At 47.0% G+C, this 27,271-nt stretch overlaps 2 protein-coding genes across 5 annotated transcripts in view; one reads left to right on the top strand and one right to left on the bottom strand.

Annotated features, from left to right (window-relative positions):
- Nucleotides 1–4,800, bottom strand: part of Esyt2 (extended synaptotagmin 2) — a 77,432-nt gene extending 72,632 nt beyond the window's left edge. For 2 of the 4 annotated variants that reach the window (XM_026380002.2, XM_026380004.2), the window contains exon 1: nucleotides 4,347–4,799. In XM_026380002.2, the coding sequence (XP_026235787.2) occupies nucleotides 4,347–4,676 (330 nt within the window). In that variant the 5' untranslated portion in view covers nucleotides 4,677–4,799. Of the gene's footprint in view, nucleotides 1–4,346 lie in introns of all 4 variants that reach the window. The other 2 variants (XM_026380005.2, XM_026380003.2) reach the window with 2 other exon arrangements.
- A 5,529-nt stretch (nucleotides 4,801–10,329) lies between these two features.
- The window catches only part of Dync2i1 (dynein 2 intermediate chain 1), a 64,369-nt gene continuing 47,427 nt past the window's right edge, over nucleotides 10,330–27,271 (top strand). Inside the window, exons 1-5 of the mRNA XM_026380009.2 lie at nucleotides 10,330–10,547; nucleotides 17,564–17,617; nucleotides 18,707–19,136; nucleotides 21,548–21,639; nucleotides 24,542–24,847. Of these exons, the coding sequence (XP_026235794.2) occupies nucleotides 10,533–10,547; nucleotides 17,564–17,617; nucleotides 18,707–19,136; nucleotides 21,548–21,639; nucleotides 24,542–24,847 (897 nt within the window). The 5' untranslated portion in view covers nucleotides 10,330–10,532. The remainder of the gene's footprint in view (nucleotides 10,548–17,563; nucleotides 17,618–18,706; nucleotides 19,137–21,547; nucleotides 21,640–24,541; nucleotides 24,848–27,271) is intronic.

The following is a 27,271-nucleotide window of genomic DNA, read 5'->3' as shown; positions in this document are numbered from 1 at the left end:
AAGGAAGAATGAAATTATAGAGACTATCATACCAAGAGAAATAAGTCAATCCCCCAAAGCCAACATTGTCTAAAATGTAAATATCCCTAACTTTAAACTTAAGCTAAAATTGTATAAGTAAAAACCACTTCGCACCGATCGCCTTTTCACTCTTTCCCTCACTTATTTTGGCAGGGCTGGGGATCAAACTCAGAGCCTTATGGCACACTAGGCAAGCACTCTACCCCTTAATTACATTCCCAGCCCCACTCTTAGTTTTAAAAGAAATTCAATGTCTCTATTTCTTAACAGTGCTATCGAGATATAATTTACATATTATTCAAGTCACTCATTTTAACTATACAACTCAATGGTTTTTAGTATATTCACAATATCTATTTCAAGAATAAATGCTGTGACCAATGCAGAAATCATGAAAATTCACAGAAAATGCCACAGATTCATTAGGCCAAATGATAACACTAAATTACGAGGCCATTTTCCATAACTCTTTCTTCATAGGACTTATAAATTATATAACTGTATGTATATCTTAATGCAAGTTTATATAAATTATATTTGATCTGTTTTCCCATCTTCAAATTTATAATGAGAATAATATTAATCTGAACTAGAAATATTACTAAAACCACAGCATAATCAGAGCATACAGGCCAGTGGACACATATATCTTAAATTAAATTTAAAAAAAAATTTTTAAGATGTTGATGGACCTTTATTTTATTCATTTATTTACATGAAGTGCTGAGAATCGAACCCAGTGTCTCAAACAAGCTGGCAAGCACTCTACTACTGAGCCACAACCCTAGACCTAAATATATTTTAAATTTAAACAAAAACCAGGTATTTACTGCTTTAATATGTTCTAACTCAAACATATAGGTACATAACACAAAACAATGAAACTGTCAAGGTCCTTTCCTCCTTGCATCAAGGCCACAAAATGGGTGTGAACAAGAAACTCAGCAGCATCTACACCCTATTCACAGTTCCTCTGGGATGTAAGGGCAAAAGTAGGGCTCCATTAAAAAAAAAAAAAAACAAACAAGTTCTGATTCCTCAATAAGCTATGCCAATTATTTTGTTATAAGTCTTCATAAAAAATTATGGAAGTATTAAGTAAATGATTAGAACTGACAAAAAAGCAAACGTCTGCCCTTTCCTTACATGGGACCACAGCGCATTCTTTTTCATTTTGTTCTTAGACTATACATATTAAATTTTGACCAGAGTTACATTTTCCAGAACTTCCCAGAAGAACAATGGGAAAAAAAGCTGTCCCCAAAGAAAGTTTGTACATAACAGCACAGAAGAACATATCCAAGGAAGCTAACTCTGCTTTAATTCTATAATCCAAGTATTCAAGTAATAAAAGAGCAGTTGTTGGAACAGTTAAGTAATACTGCATGTGACAGATTTGGGCTTCCATATACTTGCAGCTATATCACCATTAAGATGTTGATGGATCTTTATTTTATTCATTTATTTACATGAAGTGCAAGAAAGTCACACCTATCCTACCAAGTTCTAATAAATAAATAAAAACGGCTGGGGCTGGGGCTCAGTGGCAGTGTGTTTGCCTAGCACATGTAAGGCACTGGGTTCGATCCTCAGCACCACATAAAAGATAAAAACATAAAGGTACTGAGTCCATTTATAACTAAAAATATTTTTAAGAAATAGCAATGGAAAATTGTCCTTATTTTTATTTATCTCTATAAAAACTCAAGAATATTCTTTGCCCAGAGTCTAATTTTCTGGGGCTCCATTACACAGGGTAGACACAAAAAGCTCCATTTTCAATCCATCAAGCCTGCCAGGCCTTTTCCCTACTTTTGGAAAAATAATACAAAAATGAATAATAACTGTCTATATAAAAGCTGTAGGACCAAATCTTTACAGCAATATCACATTAAGTAAGAGCCATTTTTCATGCCCTAATAGTCTCAACTCAGGAACAGTTATATATTTTTAAAAAGTATTAATATTCTTTAAGGATGTCATTGCAATATCCAGCGAAAATTTTTACTTTGCTAAATAAAAAGAAGACTGTCAGTGATGTACCCAAGGATGAAAATAGGAAGTCAGTTCCATATTAGTTCATGTTTTCCACGCTTCCACTTCACTATGAATCAGTCATCAATGACCCTAGAAAACACATTCCATCTTTGGGGTATACAAATAAATCTGATTCAATGCAAAATACCAGTCCAAAGTTCAGAAAGCCTAAGAAGCCAGAGTAAAAATCAAAGTCATAACTTTTCTTAGGCTTCCATCATTGAATTGCTCCTTGATCCCTGTGGCAGAACTTCAGGCATGCTTCCAGGTCATGCAACCCCCTGATATCTCCATCCAAAAACCTCTCAAAAGCCCTGGATATGATCACTGTCAAGTTTCATGAGAATCCTTAAAAGCAATCTAGTGGGGGCGGGGGCTGTAGTTCAGTGACAGAGTTTTGCCTAGCATGTGTGTGAGGCACTGGGTTCGATCCTTAGCACTGTATAAAAATAAAAACAAACACAAATAAAGCATTCTTTTATTTTGATTTGTATATTGTCAATATACAACTACAAAAAAAAAGCAATCAAGGCAAGTGTAAATATGTACATGTGTAATAGGAACTCAAATACAAATTTGGAATAAACAAGTGAAAAATTCTGGAGAAAATATAAATTCTTTGAGGTGAACATTATGGTTCATCAGTTTAAGTCACACAGATGAAAAACCCAAGAAAAGAATCTTTAGGTAATCATGTTTTTCATTTCACAAAAATTAGTTTTTTTCAATGTGGTAGCAATTTACTTAATTTACTAAGTGAAAACAGCCTGTTTCACAAAGCTTTTTTTTTTAAAATGATATATTAGTCAATTAATCGCTTGCTCAATAACCAGGCATTTCTGAATGTTATCACCATCCTTTTCCTGTTAATTTCAGCATTATTTATGATGATGATTTGGTAACTTATCTACTACTTTGTTTTTAACTACTTTTCTAACAGGATGTAACTTAGATTCGACAGATACAAAGTGCTGGCTTCAGTGGATGTGGCTCTGCCAGCGGTACACTGGCAGCAGCAGTGAAAACTGGAAAATCTGCGAGCCAGCTGCTTAGCAGGCTTCAGGCCCTGGGTTTTTTGATCTTGAGTACCACCAGAAGGGTGGGGGGGAGCCAATGACACAAGACACAAGATGTCACTTTAAAGTCCTTTTGCATTTCTGAAGTGTACCCTTTCTTGGTTTTTCTCAGGTTGGTTACTCTAACTTCCTGTTTTCTACAGGTCTCTAATGTTTTCCTGCTACTAGCTAAAACCTGTACCACAGTAGTTATTTTGATTTTTCCAAAATACATATCTCATAAATCTACAATGTACTGTCTAGATTTTAAGTTCCCAAAATCTCTGTTCTTATTCTAATTGCTATCTTTTTTTTTTTTTTTTTTTTCTGTGAGGTGCTGGGGTTTGAACCTAGGGCCTTGTGCATGGAGGCAAGCAGTCTGCCAACTGAGCTATATCCCCAGTCCTTTATTCCAATTGCTATCTGTCATCATGAAATGTTATCCGTGGTGTCCCTCTTGATCTTGGACACTCCTGCCTTCTGGTTTTTGTCTGTCGGTCATTCGTGTCTGAAGTTGCAGGCCTTACCATCGCAAGTGTCAACTAGCTGGAAAACAAAGCCCCCTCCAAGCCCTTCCTCCACCAAGAGAAAATGACCCTTCTGAAACTCACTGCTGGCTACTGTCTCACTATGCCAACTCATGGCTAAGAAAGAGAGGAGGAGAGAAAGAGGATGCCAACTCGATTAAATGCAATACTCCATATTATGTAGAAAACTGCTTGAGGTAAATAACTGTCAATCTCATTATTTAATTCTTCCAAAATTTCCTGCCACTCATTCATTCCCCCTGGATTCAGGATGATCCTACACAAAAGTGCTCCGTTTCACAACAGGGTACTTGCAGAAAGAAAAAAAGCAAGCGTTTCAATCTTTCTGACATCAGAACCTTTCGGGGGACACTTACTGCTCTTCAACTGTTTTAGAAACTACCCAAAACCACCGTCTTATGGATAGAAGAAAACATTAAGTTCTCTTCCCACTGGCTGTCACATTTTTCAAATCCCAGGAAAGGAAACTCCGCGCGCGAGGAACGCGCGGCCTGCGGGCCCACGCGCCGCGCCTGCCACCTGCGCAGCCCGCGGCCGGGGACGCGGTGGCGGCGAGGCCAGGCCATCGGACCCGGGCGCGGACTCGGCCAGGTGGAACCTGCCCCTGGCTCGCACAGGTGCGCCGGGGCTGCGGACCCGGCTCGGCGGGACCCGGCTCTGCGGGACCCGGGCGGTCGGCACTCACCCAGGCCGGCAGGTCGCAGGCGCGCACCCCCAGGCGCACGACGCGCTCCTCGTCCTCCAGCAGCGCCAGCGCGCGGCACAGGCGGCTGGCCTTGAGGCCGCGGCTCCGGCGGCACCAGGCGAGCAGCCCGAGCGCCAGCAGCACCCAGCTGAAGCTCAGCCCCAGGTAGCCGAGCGCGTACACCGGCAGCAGCAGCGCGAAGCTGCGCGCCAGCTGCGCCAGCAGCCCAGGCACGTCCACGCTCAGCGAGCCGCCGGGGGGCTCCGGCGCCGGGCGGTCCCCGGACTGGCGGGCGCCGGCCTCCGGGGCCTGCTCCCCGGCGCCGCTCATGGCCAGCCGCGCTGCGCTGTCCTCTGGGACGAGGAGGGCGCGGCGCTCCCGCGGAAGCCGCGCCACTCGAGCCCGCGAGCCAGCGACTCTCTGAGGGGACCGCCCGCCCCGCCGGGGAAGGGGTCTGACGCTCGACGTCACCACGCCGGTCCGGTCCCGCCCCCGCGCCAGCGCCCCTCCGAGGGGTCGGGCGGAGCCGCCCGAGGCTGGGCGGTGCGTGGCGTCATCTCGCCAGGCCGGCCCCGCCCCGCCCCCTCGGAAGGATCGGCCGAACCGCCGGAGGACGGGCGGCGCTGACGTCATCCCGCCGAAGCGGTCCCGCCCCCGCGCCAGCGCCCCTCGGGGATCGGCCGAACCGCCGGAGGACGGGCGGCGCTGACGTCATCGCGCCGGGCGGGGCGGGCTCCGCGGAGGGGTGCGGCCGAGGCGGGGCGTGGGTGGGGTGGGGCCCGCGCAGGGCGCCGGGGTCCTGGCTCCGGGCGGGCGGGGCGGCCCCGCAGCGCCCCGTCGGCCGTTCGCGGTCCAGGAGAGCAGCTGGCAGTGGTGCTGCAGTCGGTGGAGGACGTTCCCCAGGAACGCCTCAGTCGTGGGCAGCGGAAGGGAGCCGGGCAGGCGCGGGGGGCAGGGGCACCGCTGCGCGCGTGAGGTTGGGCATCTCGGCGGGGGCGGTGGAACCCGCCGCCAAGCGCCGGCTCGGCCCGACCTGGCCAGGGCAGCGAGCCTGGAGCCGGAGGAAAGCGAGTTTCCTTTCTTCGCTCTTCACGGTGCCAGATTATGGCATGTAAATGGCACATCGGTAAAAGGATGAGTCTCAGCCCCTTTTCCTGTGCTGCAGGTTAATGCTCTTAAGGCCGCCTTTTATTCCTGATCGTTTTGGTTTGGGTACTGGGGATTGAACCCAGGCCACTCTACCCCTGAGTTGCACCCCCACCACTTGTATTTTTTATTTTGAGACAGGGTCTTACTAAATTGCCCAGGCTGACCCCCAACTTGTGATCTTTTGGCCTCAGCCTCCTGAGTCGCTAAGGATTACCAGCATTCACTCCCATATCGGGCTCCAGATTACTAATACATCAAAGTGAGTGATTTCTTCATTAACACAGGAGGGAGAGGAGCCTTTTTTCTGTGGTCTTTGCTCTAAAGCCGTATATTTGCATCCTGTAAAGTTGTATGAACATAAACCACAGGGAATACAATCACTCACATACTGTCTGCTAGGCCTAGGGACCCGATGGGTAAAACAGATTGAAGAAAAATGCCAGCACCAGGAGCCAGTCAGCCTCCTTTGTAACCCCCACTGAGCTGTTTACTCTGTATATCCTATCTCCTGTAACCTCTTCCTGTTCCTGCTATCCTTCTGGGATAGTTCCCCGAGAAAAGCACTGCCTCTTAAAGTGTGTCATGCGTGATCCAGTGCACAACCGTGAAATTTCAGCCTTTCTAGTTTCAAAAAGTAGTGCTACTTCTAAAATATGATCCTTACAATTTTGAGATCTCCTTCCCTCAAAATGTTTCATCATAGAGGGTAGAGCATTTAACCACAATTTAAAAAAAAAAAAACTGTGTTGGCGCTCAGAAAATGATAAGTAGTCTTTTAACTAGCCTTAGGACTGTCTCTATCAGACTTCCTATCCTCCTGTGTCATACTCCTCTTTCTCCCTCCCAAGACAAGCCATAGAAACTAGAATTTCTCTTTCCCAGGACAAGTCATAGGAACTAGAACATCTTTTCCCTCCAAACAGCCATAAAGCCTGAAAAGGTTTATCTTCCACTGGTTTTCTATTTTGGAACTTGCCAGAAAGAAATTCTCTGACCTACTGTGTCTGATAAAGAGATCAGAAGACCCCCAATTTCAGAAGGGGGTTCTTCCCTATATTTGAGGAAGGAACTGCACACAGAGAGGCCAAGAAGAATCTGGACAGGACAGGCTGGGTTCCCCCCTTAGATCTTTACCATTACCTCACACCCCTTTGGTCCAATCACATTCCTACATGGCTGTCCATGCTTTGTTGAATTGAAACATAAAAAACAGCTCACACTGGGTCTTTGGGTCTTCATTCTGAAAGTTCCTGCTATGACCAAGTAAATGAGTAATCCTTTTCTTCTGTTACCCTGTGTAGGGTTTTTGGTGTAGGGTTTTTGGCTATGGCTCTTTATGATGGGCTGGAAATCAACTACTCCCTTTTCAGTCCCCATATCCCACACCACAGAGACAACCGTCCCTGTGTTTCTGTGATGCACCTTGTGTGATAGACCAAATGTTCACATAGTGAACATCCTTTGCCTAAGCTTTTCTGAACAAGTTTCTGTGCTTTGTAAACATCTCTTGATTAGTATTCCTTTAATCCTGCCTTCCTAAAAAGATGTAGAAACCTTCTATTCTGGCAAAGAGGAGGCAGTGGTTAACAAGGTGGGAGATAATCAGGCTATGGGCAGAGGGTCAGTCAGCCTGGTTATACTTGCAAATAAATAGAATGATGAAAGCCAGACTTCTTGCTACTGGAGAAGATACTTACAAACATGGATGGCTGGGCATGGTGACTCACTCCTTTTATATCATCTACTCAGGAGGCTGAGACAGTAGGATTGCAAGTTTGAGATCAGCCTCAGCAATTTTAGCAAGATCTATCTCAAAGCAAAAACAGCTGGGCAGGGCTGGGGTTGGCTCAGTGGTAGAGTGCTCACCTAGCATGCACGGGGAATTGGTTCGATCCTCAGCACCACATAAATGTAATAAAGATATTGTATCCACCTAAAACTTAAGAATAAAAAAAAAAACAGCTGGGCATGGTGGCACACACCTGTAATCCCAGTGGCTCGGGAGACTGAGGCAGGAGGGATGCAAGTTCAAAGCCAGCCTCAGTAACTTAAGTAGGCCCTTTCTCAAAATAATAAGATGGGTTAGGGATATGACTCAGAAGTTTGATACTGGGTTCAATCCCCAGTACCTAATAAATAAATAAATATAATGAAAATGGCTGGGAATGTAGCTCAGTGGTAAAGAGCTCCTGGGTTCAATCCGTAGTACCACAAGAGACATAACAAAAACCAAAAAACTCAAAAACAACAAGAAAACCCCCAAAACTTAGAAAGGAGGAAGACTACAAAGAACTATGTGGGAATGGATTGAAATTGGAGGTATTAGTAAACTTATGTTTTTGATGCATATGTACAGATAGACATAAAAATAGTCGTATGCCTGTACTTGTGCACATGTGAGTGTAGGTGTATGTGCATATGAACACAGGTGCACTTCCTGATTCTGCCAGATGAGGGTCTGGAAGCAACACTACCCCAGTGCCAAGGAGCACAACCTGCTCTCATCAGGGTTATCACCTACTCAGCTGATGGAACTACACATTACCAGTGGGAGACAGGTTGGAATTTTGAATCCTGATATGTGTTGACATTTCTAGAACACTTCTAGCAGGAATCATGACCTGAGGGAACATCAAATAGCCAATATAAAAGCCCTCCTATTTTGTTTAAAACAGTTCCAGATTATAAGAGACCAAAGGCACACAGTCCATGCAATGGATGTTCCTGATGAAGCTTGAAGGGAGTCTGTGGACTGTGTCAATATTGGATTCCTCTTTGGGAGGACTGTGTGGTGAGGACCTGCTTCACTTGAAGTATCTGGGACTGCTGTGGTCCCATTAAGTTCCTCCCCATTCTGTGGTTGGAACTTAATGGGCAGTATGATAAGAGGTGATTATAATCCCGTCTGGTGGCCCACTCCTATAATCCCAGCATCTCAGGAAGCTGAGACAGGAGGATTCCAAGTTTGAGGCCAGCCTCAGAAAGGGCTGGGAATGTAGTGTCCCTGGGTTCAATCCCCTGTACCAAAACAAAGAAACAAAACCAAAATACCATTGGCAAAACAACAAAATGTAGCTACTAGAAAATATGTAAGCACATGGGACTCACCTTCTATTTCATTTGACAGTGCTGTTATAGATACAACAATTACTGAACACTTCCCAACTATTCTCGTTTGCACATTTGTCTTCCCCCACAAAATGTTCTTTCTCAGTGAATCTTCCTGGTTAATTATTTATGCTTCAAGATCTAACTGAAATGAAGCCTTTCCTAACGTTATTCTCTTCTTCCAGGCAGAATCACTGCATTTTTTTTTCCAGTGTTGGGGACTGAATCTGGGACTTGATGATCACTGCATTTTATGAGTAGCTCTTACACTTTCACATCATTTAATAGTTGTTTGCATATTTCTGTCTTAACAATTATTAGTTGCTAGAGGTCCAGATAGTGTTATATTTAACTATGTCTAGCAGTCCAGATAGTGTTGTATTTAGCTATGACTAGCACTCTCTTGATTGCCAGGTCAAGTAGCTTAGTCATCATTTAGTGAATAAATAAAGATAGAAGAAATATTATGTTGTAATCAATTGGCAAATGAGCTATTCAAAAAATAATTGTTTTAGGTTTCTCTATAGGCCTAGATTGATTTATTCTGCAGATATAACTGATTGTGTAAGAAAGAGGAAATAGCATTTGCAGAGGTCTGTAGATTGGTGCACTTTAACAACTCCAAGTTACTCTGGTGATGAAAGAGTGCGGTAAAGGCAGGGAGTGACACAAGATTTACAGTTTAGATAGCTTTTTCTGCAATGGAGGAGGGGTTGCTAGGGACTGGAGTGGAGAGAAATGAACACATTCATATTCAAGAGATACTTAGGAGGTAGTTTGACAACAGTATGATTGGGGTTGTCATTTCTGTAGCAGGCGGCTGTATTTCCATTCACTCTCATATTCAAGAAACAGCGTGACGCTGGTGAGCGCTCAGGTCGGCTTTGCTGGGGCAGGCTCTGCAGAAGCAGCTTCACCTACGTCTTTTTTGCTGCCTTCCTCTCCAGTGTAAGGACCAGCGGAAGGGGAAGGCAGGCTCAGCCCAAGTGCGGAAGGCGTGCTTTGCCTTAACATCGCCTCCCGGAGAGGCGGGAGCTGCCGACTTTGTGCCTACCGTGGTCGTAGACTGGTTCCTAACTAGGACTGGAAAACAGCGTGCACAGAAAATCCCCAGCTGCAAAACCGCGGCGCTGGCACAACAGTCCTGCTGCGAGGCAGCCTGTGTCCAAGCCTTATTTAAGCTTGCCGAGTATTTGCTCGTTTCTCCCGCCTTTGCGCTGTAGAAAGTCTCTTTCTCAATAACCCCTTCCCGAACACTTGATTCCCATCTTAAGGATATACTATTGACATGGCATTGAGCCCAGCGGCGCTGTACCACTGAACCTCATCCCCAACAGTTTCTATTTTGAATCAGGGTCTAAATTGCGTAGGGCCTCGCTAATTTGCTGAGGCTGGCCTCGATCCTACGCTGCTTCTGCCTCAGCCTTCCCATTCGCTGGAATTACGGTGTGCGCGCCCCTGACCGGCTGGTAGGGGCAAAGCCTTATTCATATGTCAAGTTCTTTAGTGATCTCTCGCTCTGTCTCCATAGAAGGCCTCACCAAGTGACAAGGGGACGCCGCGCTTCAGTCCAGAAGAGAACGCCGCTCAGGCCCTGGATACCGCCCTCTCTGGACTCTAGGAGTCCAGAAGGCGAAGGCTTACTGGAAGCCGCGGGCCGGTTAGCGACCAATCAACCTGCAGGGGATGAGGCGGGGACACGCAGGCGCACTGGGAGCGGCCGCGGTGCACGCTGGGCAGCGGTCGCTGGTCCCTGGGCGGCCCGGCTGGCCGGTTGCTAGGAGTCGGGGACGCCCGCCCGCCGAGAGCTGCAGCTCAGCAGGCCTGGTTTGGGCTGAAAAGAGCGGGCGCCAGCCGGCTGGTCTCCCCCGGGTCGCCCGCGCCTGCCTAGGGCCTAGGATACCGCGGTGCTCGGGTCTACAAGGAGTGATGGAACCTGGGAAGGTCGGTACGCGGCTCGTCCTGGCTAGGCGAGAAGGCGCGTCCCTCACTGCGGCCGTGGGCCCGCCCGCGCCCACTCCTTCGACGGAGTCTGAACGACTGGGACCCGCGGAGCCATCGGAGACCCCCGCCCAACTCTCCTAGCAGCGTTTCTCTCCTGGCTGCATCCCGGGAGCTAGGAGTGGGCGTGAGGGGTGGGCCGAGAGGCGGTATCCACGACGTGAGGGCGGGGCGAAGGGCGGTATCCAGGGTGTGGGGGCGGTACTCTGGGCGTGAGGGCGGGGAAAGAGGCGGTGTCTAGGGAGGGAAGGCAGGGGAGGGGCGGTACTCAGGGCCTGAGGGCGGGAAAGAGGCGGTGTCTAGGGAGGGAAGGCAGGGGAGGGGCGGTACCCAGGGCGTGAGGGCGGGGAAAGGGGCGGTGTCTAGGGAGGGAAGGCAGGGGAGGGGCGGTACCCAGGGGGTGAGGGCGGGAAAGGGGCGGTGTCTAGGGCCTGAGGGCGGGGAGAAGGGCGGTGTCTAGAGAGGGAAGGCAGGGGAGGGGCGGTGTCTAGGGAGGGAAGGCAGGGGAGGGGCGGTATCCAGGGCCTGAGGGCGGGAAAGGGGCGGTGTCTAGGGAGGGAAGGCAGGGGAGGGGCGGTACCCAGGGGGTGAGGGCGGGGAAAGGGGCGGTGTCTAGGGAGGGAGGGCAGGGGAGGGGCGGTACCCAGGGCTTGAGGGCGGGGAAAGGGGCGGTGTCTAGGGAGGGCAGGCAGGGGAGGGGCGGTACCCAGGGCGTGAGGGCGGGAAAGGGGCGGTGTCTAGGGAGGGAAGGCAGGGGAGGGGCGGTACCCAGGGCCTGAGGGCGGGAAAGGGGCGGTGTCTAGGGAGGGAAGGCAGGGGAGGGGCGGTACCCAGGGCCTGAGGGCGGGGAGAGGGCGGTGTCTAGGGAGGGAAGGGGGGGAGGGCGGTACCCAGGGGCCTGAGGGCGGGGAGAGGGCGGTGTCTAGGGCCTGAGGGCCGGGAGAGGGCGGTGTCTAGGGGGGGAAGAAGGGAGGTGTCTAGGGCCTGAGGGCGGGGAGAGGGGCGGTGTCTAGGGAGGGAAGGCGGGGGGGGGGGGGGGTGGAGAAGGCGGTACTCAGGGGCCTGAGGGCGGGGAGAGGGGCGGTGTCTATGGCCTGAGGGCGGGGAGAGGGGAGGTGTCTAGGGCGTGAGGGCGGGGAGAGGGGCCGTGTCTAGGGAGGGAAGGCGTGGGGGGGGTTGGAGAAGGCGGTACTCAGGGGCCTGAGGGCGGGGAGAGGGCGGTGTCTAGGGAGGGAAGGCAGGGTGGGTTAGGGTTAGGGTTAGGGTTAGGGTTAGGGTTAGGGTTAGGCTTCTATATTTACTTGAATGATTCTGGGATGGTTACTTATCCTGCTATATTTTCCTAGTTTGTAAAGTGGGCACAATAATAGCCATATCACAGAGTGTTTATAGTGACTTAATGAGATATTACATGTAAGAGTGCTTACAACACTGCCATTTTATTAACAAATCTCAGTAAACGTAGCTAGTGTTATTGGGTTATTCTTGCTATCTATGAGTACCCACTAAAAGATGAGAAGTTTAGTTTTCCTATATTTCCTCTTACCTTCTCTCTTAGTTTTTCTATTGTTTTCCTATAATAATGTTAAATAATTTATGTTGTATTAATTCTAGGTAGTGTCTTTTAACTTTCCTCTAAGTAAGTTAGGAAGATAAGTCCTAAATTACCCTCCATTTCTCCTTAAACAAAACAATATCCTGACTTTTACATCTTTATAACATTCCCTTTACGTTTCCATAAATTATTATGTAACTTTTCTGTGACTTGTTTATAGGTTGATGCATGATTATGTTAGTAGAATTCACTGCAGACCCAAACAGTGTGACAGGACCAGTAGAGAAGATACAGTCCTGGAGCCCTATACACCTTATCAAAGAAAACCCACAGGGTCAAATAGATATTCAGAATTTTCTTACATTTAACTAATGTACTGCAATGTAATTCACTTCATATTTGGACTATATGTTTCTTAAATGACCCTTTGATTTTCCATTAGTTTTTCTCTCTCTCTCTCTCTCTCTCTCTTTGTGTGTGTGTGTGTGTGTGTGTGTGTGTGTGTGTGTGTGTTGCCCAGGCTGACTTTGAACTCCTGGGCTCTAGAAATCCTCCTGCTTCAGCCTCCCGAGTAGCTGGGACTATAGGCATGTGCCAGCTTCCATTAGTTTCTAGTTGCCTTCTTTTTGACAAAAAATAACATATATTATTTGTGGGATTAAAACTTATCACTGCGACTTTAAGCTTATTTTTTAAATTTATTGCAGTGCTGGGGATTGAATCCAGGCCTTGCACATGCTAGGCAAGTACTTTAACACTGAGCATCACCCCATGTCCTCCTAAGCTTATTTCAGTCATAGTAACTGAAATTCAATTGGTAAGCTGGAAGTCATAGAATAAAAGAAAAAAAAATCTTTTCCTAAAGCTTGCTGACTTTCTGTTCTCATTGGGATTTATTGTTTCTTGTATGTGTTGGGTAGACCTGGGTTGATATCACTGTTTCTTGAATCCAGTGTCTTCCTCTATTTTGAAATCCTCCCTTTTCAGGGATTGGTAGGAAGAAAACTGTAAGAATGATTTATTGGGGCTGGGGATGTGGCTCAGTGGTAGAGTGCTTGCCTAGCATGCATGAGGCCTTGGGTTCCAACTCTAGCACTCACAAAAACAAAAAACAAACACCCCCCAAAACAACAAAATGATTATCTTTGTTATACTAATATGCATATTTAGGCCAGCATAGAATTCTAGGACCAAAATAATTTCCCAGAATTTTGAAGCGTTATACTTTTATCTTCTAGCAACTAGTTTGTTTTGTCGACTAAATATCTTTGCAAGGAACATTTCCTTTTTCTCCAGATGATTAGGATCTTTAATATTCTGAAATTACATGTCAGTTTGTCTACTGTAGGTATTTTTTTATCCATTTTGTGTTTCCTTGAGGTTTATTCTGATGCATATTTAATGAACATTTTTAAATTAGTAAAAGCAACAGACCCCAGGGCTGGGTAGTTCCTGGCAGCTAAGGAATTACTATATTCGATTCTCAGTTGCATTAAGGAATTGAGCTCCCTGGTCACTGGAACCTAATTGCATAGTTCTTTTTTATTTTTAAATTTAATTAATTAATTGATTGATTTTTGTGATGCTGGAATTGAACCAAGGTGCCCTACCACTGAGCTACGTCTAGCCTTCTTTGGGGGGGGGGTATAAGCAATTGAACCTAGGGGTGCTTAACCACTGAGCCACATCCTGAGCCCTTTTATGTTTTATTTAATTTGAGACAGAGTCTCCCTGAGTTGCTTAGGACCTCACTAAGTTGCCGAGGCTGGCTTTGAACTTGTGATCCTCCTGCCTCAACCTCCTGAATTCTGAGATCATAGATGTGTGCCATTGCACCCAGCTAAGCAACCTATTCTTCTGCAATAGTATATTTATTGGTTGATAGCAGAGGGCATTTTAACATATCCAATTAAACATCCAGAAGAAGAGAACATAGGGTCTGGAAGGGTCCCCAGCACAGGAACTTCTGTTCCTACAGAGCTGGGGTGTGCCACTGTCCCAGGTAAATGACTTTTGTTCAGCTTCCTGTGAGCCTGCAGGTGTCCACTGTCCAGAAGCTCCCTAAGCCCTCACCTTTGGCTTTTTTCCCTTAAATTGTAGATGGACTCAATACCTTATTTTATTCATTTTTTACTGTGGTGCTGAGGATCGAACCCTGACTTCTTCCACATGCGGGGTGAGCGCTCTCCCGCTGAGCCCCAGCCCCAGCCGACCTTTGGTTTCTTATCAGGACTCCATGGCATAGTGTTACTGAGGCATGGACACCGGGTATATAGAACACTGAATGAGAAGGGTTGTCTGGTGTCAGGAGAGGAGACCCAGCCAGGCCTTCTGTCCACATTCCTCTTGGCCTCTCTGTGCAGCTTTTTCTCTTCCATTATTGGACAAGTAGATCAAGCGTTGCTTGCAGTACAAAGGCAGGGAAGATGAGATAGTTTTTAGCTTCCTGTGACCTGCCTCAGAGAAGAAGGAGCAGGTGAAAGGAGAGCCGCAGAAGCCGGAGAAAGACGGCTGCTCGAGCCTGCACTCTCCGGAAGCGTCTGAGGTGCTTCAGGAACCAAGGAGAAAAGGCCGAGAATATGCATATCATCCCAGTGATTTGGGAAAGAATAACTAGGATTGTGGGAGTGCTGAGCTGGGAACCATGGACCCAAACCAACTAACCGACCCACAGAATGTCACCATAGTTTAAACAGTGACTTATGGAAATAATGTGAGTTTACCTGCAAAGTGACACGTCCTGAGCTACAAGAACTGGCGGGAGGAAGTGAAAGCCTGAGGACAGTGCGTTTCACTCCAGGCCCTGTGTCCATGAGCGCTGAGGCCACACTGCCCTCACCGCCACGGCGCACCCAGCAGGATCTCTGGCCTTGGCGCACACCTGGACTGATTCTGCCTGGCTGTGCCTGAGAGGCTGCTGTCTCAGCCCAGAGCTGGCTGGCATGTCCACTGGCAGCCCGACTATTTGTCCAAGGTCATTCTCCTGGGAGGTGACGCCAGCCAGGGTCCTTCTGATGGAAGCGTTGTGAGGAGAACTCCTGGGAAGCCCTGTGTTGATAGAGGGGAGCCTGGTCAGTCAGCCCACCTGCTCTGAGGGCAGATGAGGAGGTTTTAACGTTGCTGAGGTCTTGTTGCACAGTTCTCTGGAGCTCTGTTATAAACAGGTTCTGGACAAGCTGGTTGATTATGAAGTCAAACTGTGCGCATGGGTGTGTCTGTTTAGAGAGAAAGGTTGATTGTGTGTATAAAGTAGTTTTGTGTGTATATAAGTTGTGTGTAGAGAGGTTTTTTTGTGTGCATAGTGAGGTTTTTTGTGTGTATGTGTAGAGGTGTTTGTAGAGAGGTTTTGTGTTTTGTAGAGAGGTTGTATGTATATATGTGTATAGAGAGGTTGTGTGTTTATACGTGTGTAGAGGTTGTGTGTATGTAGAGAGGTTTTGAGTGTGAAGAGGGTGTGTGTTCTGTAGAGGTTTTATGTATGTGTATAGAGAGGTTGTGTGTGTAGCAGTTACATGTGTAGATTATGTAGAGATTGTGTGTGTGTGTAGAGGATGTATGTGTGTAGAAAGTTATGTGAATGTGTAGAGATGGTATATGTAGAGGTTGTGTGTATAGAAAGATTATGTAAAGGTTGTGTGTGTTAGAGGTTTGTGTGTATAGAGGTTGTGTGTGTGTTGAGGTTTTGTTTGTGTGGAGAAGTTGTGTGTGTGTGTGTGTATAGGGCTTTTGTGCATATAAAGAGGTTGTGTGTGTGTGGAGAGATGGTGTGTAGAGGTTGTGTGTATAGAGAGATTGAGTAGAGGTGTGTGTATAAAGAGGTTGTGTATGTGTAGGTTGTGTGTGTGTAGAGATTGTGTGGAGAGAGGTGTGTGTGTACAGAGAGGTGTGTGTGTACAGAGAGATGGTATGTAGAGATTGTGTGTGTGGAGGTAGTGTGTGTGTATGAAGAGGTTGTATATGTGCATAGAGGTTGTGTGTAGAGAGACTGTGTAGAGTTTGTGTGTGTAGTGTGTGTAGTTGTATATGTGGAGATGTTTGTGTATAAAGAGGTTGTGTGTAGAGATTGTGTGTGCCTAAAGAGGTTGTGTGTGTAGAGAGGTTGTGTGTGTGTACAAAGAGGCCATGTATGCAGAGGTTGTGTGTGTGTATAAAGAGGTTGTGTGTATAGAGGGGTGTGTGTGTGTAGAGGTGTGTGTGTGTGGAGGTTGTGTGTGTGTGTGGGCAGGTCTCTTGCACTGGGAGGTGCCGCCTGGGGTGACCGCTCCCCTTCCTTTTCTCTGCCAGGTGCACATGACACTTAATGATAGATGTAAACCCCTCAAAGTCTGATTCTCGGATTTCCTTCACCTCAGTTATATGGTTTGCTGGCAAGAAGGTTCTGCTGTTGGGCTCTCCTGAAGTGCTTTTTCCCGGGGTCAGGGTTTATTCCTTTTGTGGGAAAATGTTGTTCTTCTGTTCCTTACTTGGTGGACTGGGGAGTAGCTCCACAGCAGGTCCCTTTGCCTACATGTGTGAGACCCTGGGTTTGATCCTCCAAAGTCTCTTATTTGGTGAGTTAATTTTAAGCGCACCTGCTCCATAGGGCAGGGCCTGAAATGCAGGTCGAGTTGGTCTTTAAACAATCTCTGCAGAGCAGGAGATGCACACAACATGATTGCAGCCAGTGTGCAGATTCAGGGAGTGTGTGTGGCACATGGGGATGTGAGCTACTGGGAGGAGGGAAGCCTTGTGTCATCCTATAACCTAACAATCTAAAAAGAAGCAAGAGAAAACCTTCCGGGCTAAGCAGACTGTTCACTTGATTTTCAAGGGCCCCAAAGCCAGCCAGTCCAGTGCCATCTGTGAGCAAGTAGCTAGTGTTTGGGGTGAAAACTCCAGCTGCTGGTTGGCGCTCTCCTGCCCAAGCAGAGCAGTCTCCCCATGAGCTCTAAGGGGGCCCCCAGGTTCCTGGGCCTTTGGCTTTCTGCCATTCCCGGGGTGGGACAAACTGACTGGGAGCTGTCCTGCACCCTCTGTCTTAAGAGCAAGAGCTCCCCCTTCTCCTGTGGGCATGGCACTTAGCTCTTGTTGGAAAATACAAACAATATAGTTTAAACCCACAAAGTATCTGATCAGCATTCAACTGCCATTATAACTTTTTCTTTAATTTTGTAATGTGTAATGATTTTTGAAGTAGCCAAAAGAATACATTCTAAAATAATTCTATGGGTAATTTTAGATAGTTAATAACTTTTTAAAATTTATATTTCTATCTTTTATTTCAGTAGGTTGATGAGTGTTTTTCTCGAAAATGAGAATTAATTACCACTGATTTAAATAGTGTCATGAAAAAGCTGCTCACTAGAACACATAAAATTAGTAATTTGGAACTTTAAAAAGTCTAACTTTATACTTTTCTTTTTAGAGAAGAACCAAAGATGATACTTGGAAATCAGATGACCTCAGAAAACACCTTTGGGTAATATATTTTAAGGATTCAAGTTGGGCCATGTGCTGTGGTGGTACACGCCTGTAATCCCAGCCTTTCAGAAGGCTGAGGCAGGAGGATCGTGAGTTCAAAGCCAGCCTCAGCAAAAGTGAGGCACTAAGCAACTCAGTGAGACCCTGTCTCTAAATAAAATACAATCCCCGGTACCCCCCTGCGGGGGGAAAAAAAAAAAAAAGATTCAAACTAGGATCCATATGGAGCCTTTATGGGTTTTTTGGACACTCTTGCCTGACTCACAGCACCATACAACTCTGGTTGTATGTGGCTCATTTCAGAGGCATTTTTGACTCAAAGTGGAAGCATGTGGTTAATGCCTTTGGAACTGCATTGGGACAGTCCAGGCTGTGGGCTGCCTGTCCTGCTTTTCAGTCCAGCTGACATCTGCACACTCGGACCATCCTGGGCCAGGCACTCAGTGTGCTCCAATGTGTGGTTCTCAGTGCACAGGGCCACCGTGGTGAGGTGGACTGGAGTGCAGGTGAGATTGGGTCCTGCTATGAGTTGTGCAGTGAAGGTGTGGCTCTGCCTACAGTACAGATGCTTAAAAGGCAGCTCTATCACCTCTTCCTAATCCATGTTGTGTGCCAGCTTTGATTTGCTAACAGACACCAAAGTGTCTGACATGTGGTTTCTAGTCAGCAGTTACAAAACGAAAATAAGTGGGGATCCAGGAGCTTAGTGTTCTGAGTACCCCGCCTCAGTCTTGCTGGAATCAGAAGCAGTTGATTTTTATATTTTATATTTTAGTTGTAGTTAGACACAATATCCTTATGTTATTTATTTATTTTTATATGGTGCTGAGGATCGAACCCAGAGCCTTGCATGGGCCAGGCGAGCGCTCTACAGCTGAGCTACAACCCCAGCCCCTGAATCCAGTGTTTTTTAAGGGACTCTGATATGAGTATGATTCTCACATTCAAATACTAGGTTAATGGAGGGCTCAGTGGCATACCGCTTGCCTGGCATGCGAGAGGCCCTGGGCTCCAGCCAGGACAGGGGAAGCAAAGTCAATGGAAGTGTGCTTTCCTGGTCAAGATGTCCTTCTCTCTCTCGCTTTAGGCGGCACGATCAGGCAGTCCCAAGGAGGAGAAGAAACACAGAGAAAGGAAGCTGCACAAGGAGTCCGAAGTGGAGCTCTCTGAACACAGGGAGCACAAGTACAGGGACCCCGACTCAGACCCTCGGCACCGGGGAAGGACGACTGGGGGAGACCCTCACCCCTCCAAGGAGAGTCCTCGTGGGGAGAGAGACCGAGAAAAACTCCGAGAGAGGAGGAGAGACACAAAAGACCGGGAGAAAGAAAAGTCGAAAGAGAAATGTCGAGAACAAGACACAGAGAAGCCTCACGGCCGAGGAAAAGACAGAGAAAAGGAAAGAGACAGGAGAGCTAGGAAGGAAGAGCTGAGGCCGACGGCTGCGCACCACAACCTCCTGGGCCGAGAGGCTCGGGACCGGCCCCTGGAGAAGGCGGAGAGGAAGATGCGCTCAGGTGCGTCCTGGGTGCTGGGTGGAAGGGGGTGGGGGAGGGGGGGGTTGGCTGGACAGTTCCTGTGCATTGAATCCAGAGGTGCTCTAGCACTGAGCCACGTCCCCAGCTATTTTTCGATTTTGAGACAAGGTCTTGCCAAGTTGCTTAGGGCCTTCCTAAGTTGCTGAAGCTGGCCTTGAATCTGCAGTCCTCCTGCCTCACCTCCCTAGTTGTTGGGATTACAGATGTACACCACCAAGCCCAGCTGCATTTTCCTCTTTAGATATTGTTCATTTTTCATTTTGTTTTCTCTTCTAGTTTGCACATGTTTTAGCTTTGAACTTTAAGTTACAGGCTCCTATTGTGTGTGAGAGAGACTTTGATTTTTCTTATGCTCATTCAGTCAGTGAAGGAACAGTTAACTTTCTCTTATTTTCTAGAGTTATATTATTGAAATATATTTTAATTATCCCTTTGTGGATAAAAGGTATTTTTATCAAAAGCTCTTTGATAGAAGTATTCCTCAAACATGTCAGTCTTATTTTAAACAGTATCCAAATGCTACTTGTCTGAGTTTGTTGGAGTTCTAATTAAGGGTGCATACTTTCCCTCCCAAGTGGAAGTTTCTTTGCTATTTTTTGGTTGTGCAGATAGTCTTTGCTTTTTATCAAAATTCACTTGAGTCAACTGACATGCAACAGGAGCACATCAGAGAGTGGACAAAGGCTTTCGCCTGGCTGTGCCAGAGCTACAGAGCCAGGACGCTGTCCACTGTGTTGGTCATGTGTCATTCCTGCACAGGGCAGCTGTTTGTAGTGGGGCCTTCTGGAATACGGATGTGGTGTGGGCGTTTCTGGGCGTCATACATGGGCATTCTGTGGTGTGTGTGCCCTGGTGTGTGTGGTGGGTTAGTTGGGTTGCACTAGTAGCTAGTTTACTGCTCAATACTTCCTTTAAACATTTGGTGTTCTTGATGTTTTCTTTAGGAATGTCTCTCGTTCTCAACAGTGGCTTTTTGCCATTAACTTTGGTGGCTTTTCCTTTCCACACAGCATTGAAGAGAATTGTGCTGAGAAGACCAGTTGTGCAGCTAGACTCCTCACAGTTCCTCTGGTCTCCTTTCTAGGCCCGTCTCCTCATTTCCTTCTCCTCTGTGTCTCCCTCTGGGCAGTGTGGCCCGCTTCCCAGTCACCTTTCTCTGGCACTGAGGGATTCAGGCTCGTGGTTTAAGCTCTTGTTTGTTCCTGATGTCCAGGTTTCAGCCCAGGTAGGCCGCTCCTCACATCCCAGACTTGTGAGTCTGTCTGGGCTGTGCTGTGCAGGAGGACTAGACTACGGGTCCCTCCTCTAGAACCTGCTCCACCTTTCCAGTGGATGGCAGTGCTTTCTCCTGGGCCTCAGGTCAGAACACCTGGGGATCTTCTGACTCCACACTTTTCCTTTCAGTCTCTGGGGGAGTCCTGTGGGCTCTGCCTTCGCGGTGTGCCGGAGTCTGACCTGCATGCCTGTGTTGCAGACTTCCTGGAGAAGGACCAGTGCTCTGCAGACATTTAGTGCATGAGCTTTGCCTCAATCTCTGAAAGTTTGATTTTCCCCTTACCTTTTAAAGTGTGGGTTTTAAAAATTTTTACTTTTTATTAACATGTATTAATTGTACACATGAACAGGACTCAGTGTGCTTTTTGAACATGTATGTACAGTGTGCTGAAGTGTTGATTTTCTTAATTACAAGCTCAGTGACTTTGTGCACACTCAGAAGTGAAGCCTGGTTTTCCTTGGTGCATCAGGCATCCCCAGAAACTGGGTGCCTGGTGGAGTCCTTCCCACCCCTCCTGCAACTTCTCTCTGGGTCATGCTGGGCCCTAGCTGAACCCCCCCTCACTTGATGACTGGTACTTTAGCCTCTTGCTGGGGCAGGGCTGCACCTGGCAATCTTAGCTGTTCTGGGCCCTCCTGCCTCCTTTCTCCTCTCTCCTCTCAGTGGTGGTGGTAGTGGGGGGACAAAAGGCTATGGGGCCATGCTCTCTCCTCAGCAGATGCCAAGGGCAGGGGTGTCCTTGGAGCTTCACAGGTGGCTAAGACGACTGGCTTGGTGGGCTGATTTTCCTTCTCTGACTAGGTTCTTCTTTGCCAGGAAACCCTGGAGATGTCATGTGCTGGGCTGTTGCCCCTCTAGAATATCAGGGAAACTAGGTGCTGCCAGGTGCTCAGTAACCAACTGGAGAGGGCAGCGTTCTGCCTGCCTCTCAGATTGTGATTTCAAGTTTAGAACTAGGACTCGCCATTGTGGGGTTTGGGGAATGTGCTGGAGAGGAGGAAGGTCTGGAGTACATGCTGATGAAGGTGTCCTGTGCAGTGGAGCCTGTGGTGTGGTGCTGCGTCTTCTGATATGCTGAAGGTGGGGAAAATTAAAGATGGGTTTTGTTTTTTAGTAAGCAAAGTAAGAATTGAAGAAAAAGAAAGGCGAGATGAAGACTCTGAAAGAGGAAATGAAGACAGAGAAAGAAGATACCGAGAAAGAAAGGTACACAGGGCCCCCGAGAAAGGACCCCCTGGTGCTCCAGCGGAGGCCTGGAGCCTGACTTAGAGGCACCCGTGAGAGTCCCTGTCAGGCCGAGGCCAGCCAGCTGCTGATCCCAAGGGCAGCTCCCGGTGTTTATTACGTTTAGAAGACACAGATAAATAACGAGAAAACAAAACCCGTCTACTCCCCACCCAGAGATAATTATGATAATGTTTAAATATGTATCTGACCAGTTTGTACACATGAATGCATAGGTAATATGTAAACTTTTTTCTTAAGTTAGATTTTTACTGTTTTATAGATCATTTGAACCTGACATATCTTGGGTGTTTTCTTAAGTCATCGAATTTCTGATATTTTAATGGACACGTTTTAATGATACAGATGCATCTGTTCTGCTATTTTTGGACATGGAGATTGCTTCTGAATTTTTTTGTTGTTAAGACATCAGGGGGTGAACTTTTTACATTTATTCATAATTATTTTCTTATGGTTAATTTCTGGAAATGAAGGTGTTGGATCAAAGTAAATGTAAACCCCATTTTCTTTACACAAAAGTCATGATTATTTGTATCACCACAGTGCAGTTCCCCCATGTCCTGGGCAGCAACGGGCCTCATCATTTTTTTTTTAATATTTATTTTTTAGTTTTAGGTGAATACAATATCTTTATTTTGGTGCTAAGGATCGAACCCAGTGCCTCACGGGTGCTAAGCAAGCACTCTACCACTTAAGCCACAACCCCAGCGCCTGGGCATCATCATTTTTAATCTTTGTTAATTTGATTCAGAAGAAATTGAATTTCTGAAGATTTTCTTTTTTTAAATATATATATATGTGTGTGTGTGTGTGTGTGTGTGTGTGTATATAAATCAAGATGTTGTGTCCATCTACAACTATATATAGTTGTAGATGGACACAACATCTTTTTTTTTTTTTTAAATATTTATTTATTTTTAGTATTTGGCGGACACAACATCTTTGTATGTGGTGCTGAGGATCGAACCCGGGCCGCATGCATGCCAGGCGAGCGTGCTACTGCTTGAGCCACATCCCCAGCCCCGGACACAACATCTTGATTTTACTTATTTATCTCTATGTGGTGCTGAGAATCAAACCCAGTGCCTCACGCATACAAGGCAAGCACTCTACCACTGAGCTACATCCCCAACCCTGAACATTTTCCTTTTAAAAAAAAAAAGTTTTATTTTTAATTGGCACCTAGTAGTTGTGCATATTTATAGGGTGCAGTGTGACCTTGTAACACACGTACAGTGTGTAATGATCATTGCAGCTCATTGGCGTATCCATCCCCTCAGACTTTGATTGCTTTTTTGCATTAGGGACATTGGAAACCCCCTGTACTGGCTGTTTTGAAATACTCAATTAGCTGCTGTCAGCAGCAAGTGCCCTTCTGTGCATGGAGCAGAAGTCTTCCTGTATCCCACTGCACCCTCTGGGAGTCTTGAAAAGAGTTTACTGCCCTGTTGGCAAGTTACACCTGTTGCCCTTGTTACTTTCTTGTGGCATGGCTAACTTTAAAAGTCTAATGTGCCAGTCCTCTGTGTTGCTGTTGGTTGTCTAGAATTGATTGACCTGTGGGATCTTTATTTTTATAAGTCAGTGCAGATCAGGAAGTAGGCAGGTCTGCCCTCTTGCTGCTGCAGCACCCAGCCCTTCCCTGACTCCAGCTTCTGTGAGTACCACGTCAATCTTTAGTTCCCGTTGAGTTTGTTCTGGTGAATGAATGGTGACAGTGATCTAACCTGTCTACTGAGGAGCTGGCCACACACCTGCCTTTCTTATCTTGGCCAAGGCCAGTGGGGTGGACCAGAGTCTGGGAGAACAGAGCAAAGGAGAAGAAAGAGACTGTTGGGTCCCCAGGAGGGGTGAGGGACTGTAGGGAATCACAGGGTGAGGAGGGATCCTGGATGGAGAGTCCAGAGGCCCCTGCTTGGGGTGAGGCTGGGGACATGTGTGCTGTGGGGTCTGTAGGTCTGTGGACGGTGCCCCAGAATGGAGTCTGAGCCAAAGGCTGGGTCATAATAACCTGGTACACATTCTGGTGAGTGTCATCCATATTTCCTGGGCACCCACGGTGGCTTTGGGGACCTGGGAATGACTGCAGGATGGCCCCATTTTCAAGACTCTTCGTCTGGTTGCACCATTAGTGAGGGATGTGGCCCTGCACTGAAGAGAGGAAGCATCCTGCCGTGGTGCTCGCTGAGGTGCTCCTGGGTGGCACAGAGGCTGTCTGGGAGGGGCCATAGGGCCTAGATTCTGAGTGCTGCTTTGCTTTGCTGATTGTGTCACTGAGATCTTTAACTTATAGAAATAAAAGGTTGACTTTGGTTGACATTTTTGGAGATTCTTGTCCCTGATTGACTGGTCCTATTGTCTTGGGTCTGTGGCAAGGCAGAGCATCAAGTGGGAGCACAGAATGGACTAAGCCCACTCGCCACAGACCAGGGAATAGAGAGAGAGGAAGAGACTGGGGTCCCAGAGCCTCTACTGGGAGAATGCTCCAGTGAACCAAGGACTTCCCCAGGCCCCTTCTTCTAAATGTCCACAGCACCTCCCAGTAGCGCCACCTGGAGACCAAGCCCTAACACAGAAGCCTGTGGGCACATTTAGCACCCAAGCCATCATACTAGGGAGGTATGTCAGGGTGAGGACAGTGGACCTCTGCACCTCTGTGACCTGTGGGTTCAGAGGCCAGCAGTGTGGAGTCGTGGAGCATTTTCTTTCTAGAGGTGGCAGATTGTCCTGGGGAGATACCTGCTGTGATGAGTGGTGATGGAGCAGAGGGGCAATGGTGGCTCTGAGTTCCCCGCTGTTCACCTTGGTGTAAAGGCAGGGCCACTGTCCTCGCTCATGTGCGTCTCCCTGTTGCGCTTCACAGTTGCAGTATGGGGACAGCAAAGACAACCCTCTCAAGTACTGGCTTTATAAGGAGGATGGTGAAAGAAGACACAGGAAGCCACGGGAAGCAGATCGAGAGAGGAAACACCGAGAAAAAAGCAGCACACGGGAGAAAAGAGAAAGACATTCAAAAGAAAAGAGCAACGCGTTCTCTGACAAAGAAGGGGAAGAAAGACATAAAGAAAAACGACACAAAGAAGCCTTTCATTTTGACGAGAGGCACCGAAGCAGTATGGATAAAAAAGAGAGACTGTGGAAAGAAGAGCACAGGAAAAGGGAGTCCAAGGTATGATCTTGTGCTCTGTGGGATCCCCGGTTGTCCGAGTCCGTGTGAGTGGCGGCTCTGGAGGAAGTCGGACGTGTCACGGGGTGCCTGAGAGTGGGCTTGGAGAAGGGTGGCTGATTGTGTACTGCTCTGTCTTGCCTTTTAGGAATCATGAATGCCAGTCTTTCGATTATGGTATCAGAATACTTTGGCCAGATTTGGAAATCTATTGTGAAAGTTTAAATTTAACATTCAAAAGGAAGCTGGCAGCTGGGTATGGTGGTGTACCCTGTGATCCCAACCATTGGGAGGCCAAGGAAGGAGAGTCACAGGTTCAAGGCCAGCCTCAGCAACTTGGTGAGGCCCTAGGCAATTTAGCAAGAAGACCCTATCTCAAAATAAAAAACAAAAAGGGCTGGGGATGTGGCTTAATGACTAAGCACCCCTGGGTTCAATTCCAGCCCCAAAAACAGCAAAAAAGAAGTGAATAATTATGAAGCAGTTATTGTCAACTAGAATCGGAGGTATAAATCTGCTGAAAAACAAAACAGATGAAACTATAAAACAAGCACTGGATTCCTTCCATGTATGAGTACTTCATCTCTGCAGTTGCTCAGTGTTTCCTTAGACGCACCTTGGTTTCACCTGTTCTTACGTGTGTGCTTTGTGAGCTCTCTTTCTGCAGAGTCTGAAGCTCATGTGATTTATTTGTCATGTTTCTTTTTTTTTTTTTTTTAGTTGTAGGTGGACACAATACCTTTATCTTATCTATTTATATGTGGTGCTGAGGATTGAACCCAGTGCCCCATATATGCTAGGTGAGCAAGCGTTCTACTGCTGAGCCCCAAGCCCACCCCTTAATTGTCATGTTTCTTGGTGTGCTTCCTTGAGAGTAGAGATGGCATCTGGTCAGGTGGCCCAGGTGGCATGGAGCCTGGGGAACATCCCAACCTTCTCAGCCACGGTGGGGTAGCTGAGGGCCTGGATTGGAACCAGGAGCATCTGAGCTGGGATGCATTTGTGGTAGGGATGGGCTTCAGCTGGTCAGCCCTCTGTACTGCTGTGTCATGGGTCAGTCCCCGGCCTTCGTTGCCCTCACCAGAGGCCTTCCGCAGCTGAGCGAGCTCCACAGCCCTCCTTGTGGATCAGAACACTGGTCCTGCTCCCCATGCTCTGAGAGAGCACTGTTTACACTGTGTGGTGCCTAAAGCCCATACCTTCCCTACACCTGCCCCGCTGTCGCCCCTCTAAGCCCCTTGCCGGAAAGCCAGGTGGGGCAGCTGTGGAGGCATAGCCTCGGGATAGCTTGCAAGTCTGTGTTTAAAGTCTCTTTCCCTGGATCACAACTTTTATTGTTCCCCTGACATTTTATTATGAATGTATTTATATATACAGCAAAGCTGACAGAATCTGACAGAGAATGCCCACATACCCATGTTAGATTCCTGCACGGACTTTGTTTTTTGAACTTGCCTGTTGTTCATGCCCTAGGTCATAATAAGTTATTTGAAATGACTGCTTGGCTGATGTGTATTTAATTCTGCCCCAGAAACACCTTTCCAGATATGTCTTAATACATGTATTTGGCTTTTATAAAGGTGGGTGCAGAAGTGGTCCATTAGGAACATTATTCTGCATTTTTATTAAATCACTGTCTTTAAAAGTAGTTCCAGTTGGGCTTGGTGGTGCACGCCTGTAAACCCAGCATCTTAGGAGGCTGAGGCAGGAGGGTTGCAAGTTCAAAGCCAGCCTCAGCAACTTAATGAAAGCCCTAAGCAACTTAGTGAGGCCCCTGTCTCAAAATAAAAAATAAAAGGGGCTGGGGATGTGGCTCAGTGGTTAAGTGCTTCTGGGTTCAATCCCTGGTACCAAAAAAAAAAAAAAAAAAAAAAAATCCCTAAAAAACAACAACAACAAAAAAACTAGATCCAGATGTTTCTGATGACTGACAAACTTCCTTTTTTAGACTGTAGTAGAGTTGCTGCTGTGTGACGGGCCTTGTTCTAGGCACTGAGATTACAGCTGTGAACCGTAATGTGGTGGTGAGGATTGAACCCAGTGCTCTGTTCTCTAGTTAGAGAACCTGTGGGATGAGCACATGTACAGTTTGACATCAGGGGTGGTACTGAGCATTTATAGTTAGTGTTTTTCTTACTCAGGAGATGCTTTTCAACCTTGTTTCTGTTAGAGTAGTATTTCGTGTCCTGCGGGCATTCTGAGTAACTGTATCTGGATAACAGATATAAATCAGAACTGTTCCCAAGAGTGTGTGTTCTCCTTGGTCACTGCTCACTTCCTCTCGATGACGGTGTTTTTCAGTGCTGGGAATTGGACCCAAGGCATGTGCGGTATCACGGAGCTTCATACATGCCATCCATTTTTTTCTGAAATGTTTATTTTGAGACAGGGTTCTCTAATTTGCCTAAACTGGCCTTGAACTTGTGA

The sequence above is a fragment of the Urocitellus parryii genome, chromosome 3, assembly GCF_045843805.1.
Source record: "Urocitellus parryii isolate mUroPar1 chromosome 3, mUroPar1.hap1, whole genome shotgun sequence".
NCBI lineage: Eukaryota > Metazoa > Chordata > Mammalia > Rodentia > Sciuridae > Urocitellus > Urocitellus parryii.
This window is presented reverse-complemented; position numbering and strand designations above follow the sequence as displayed.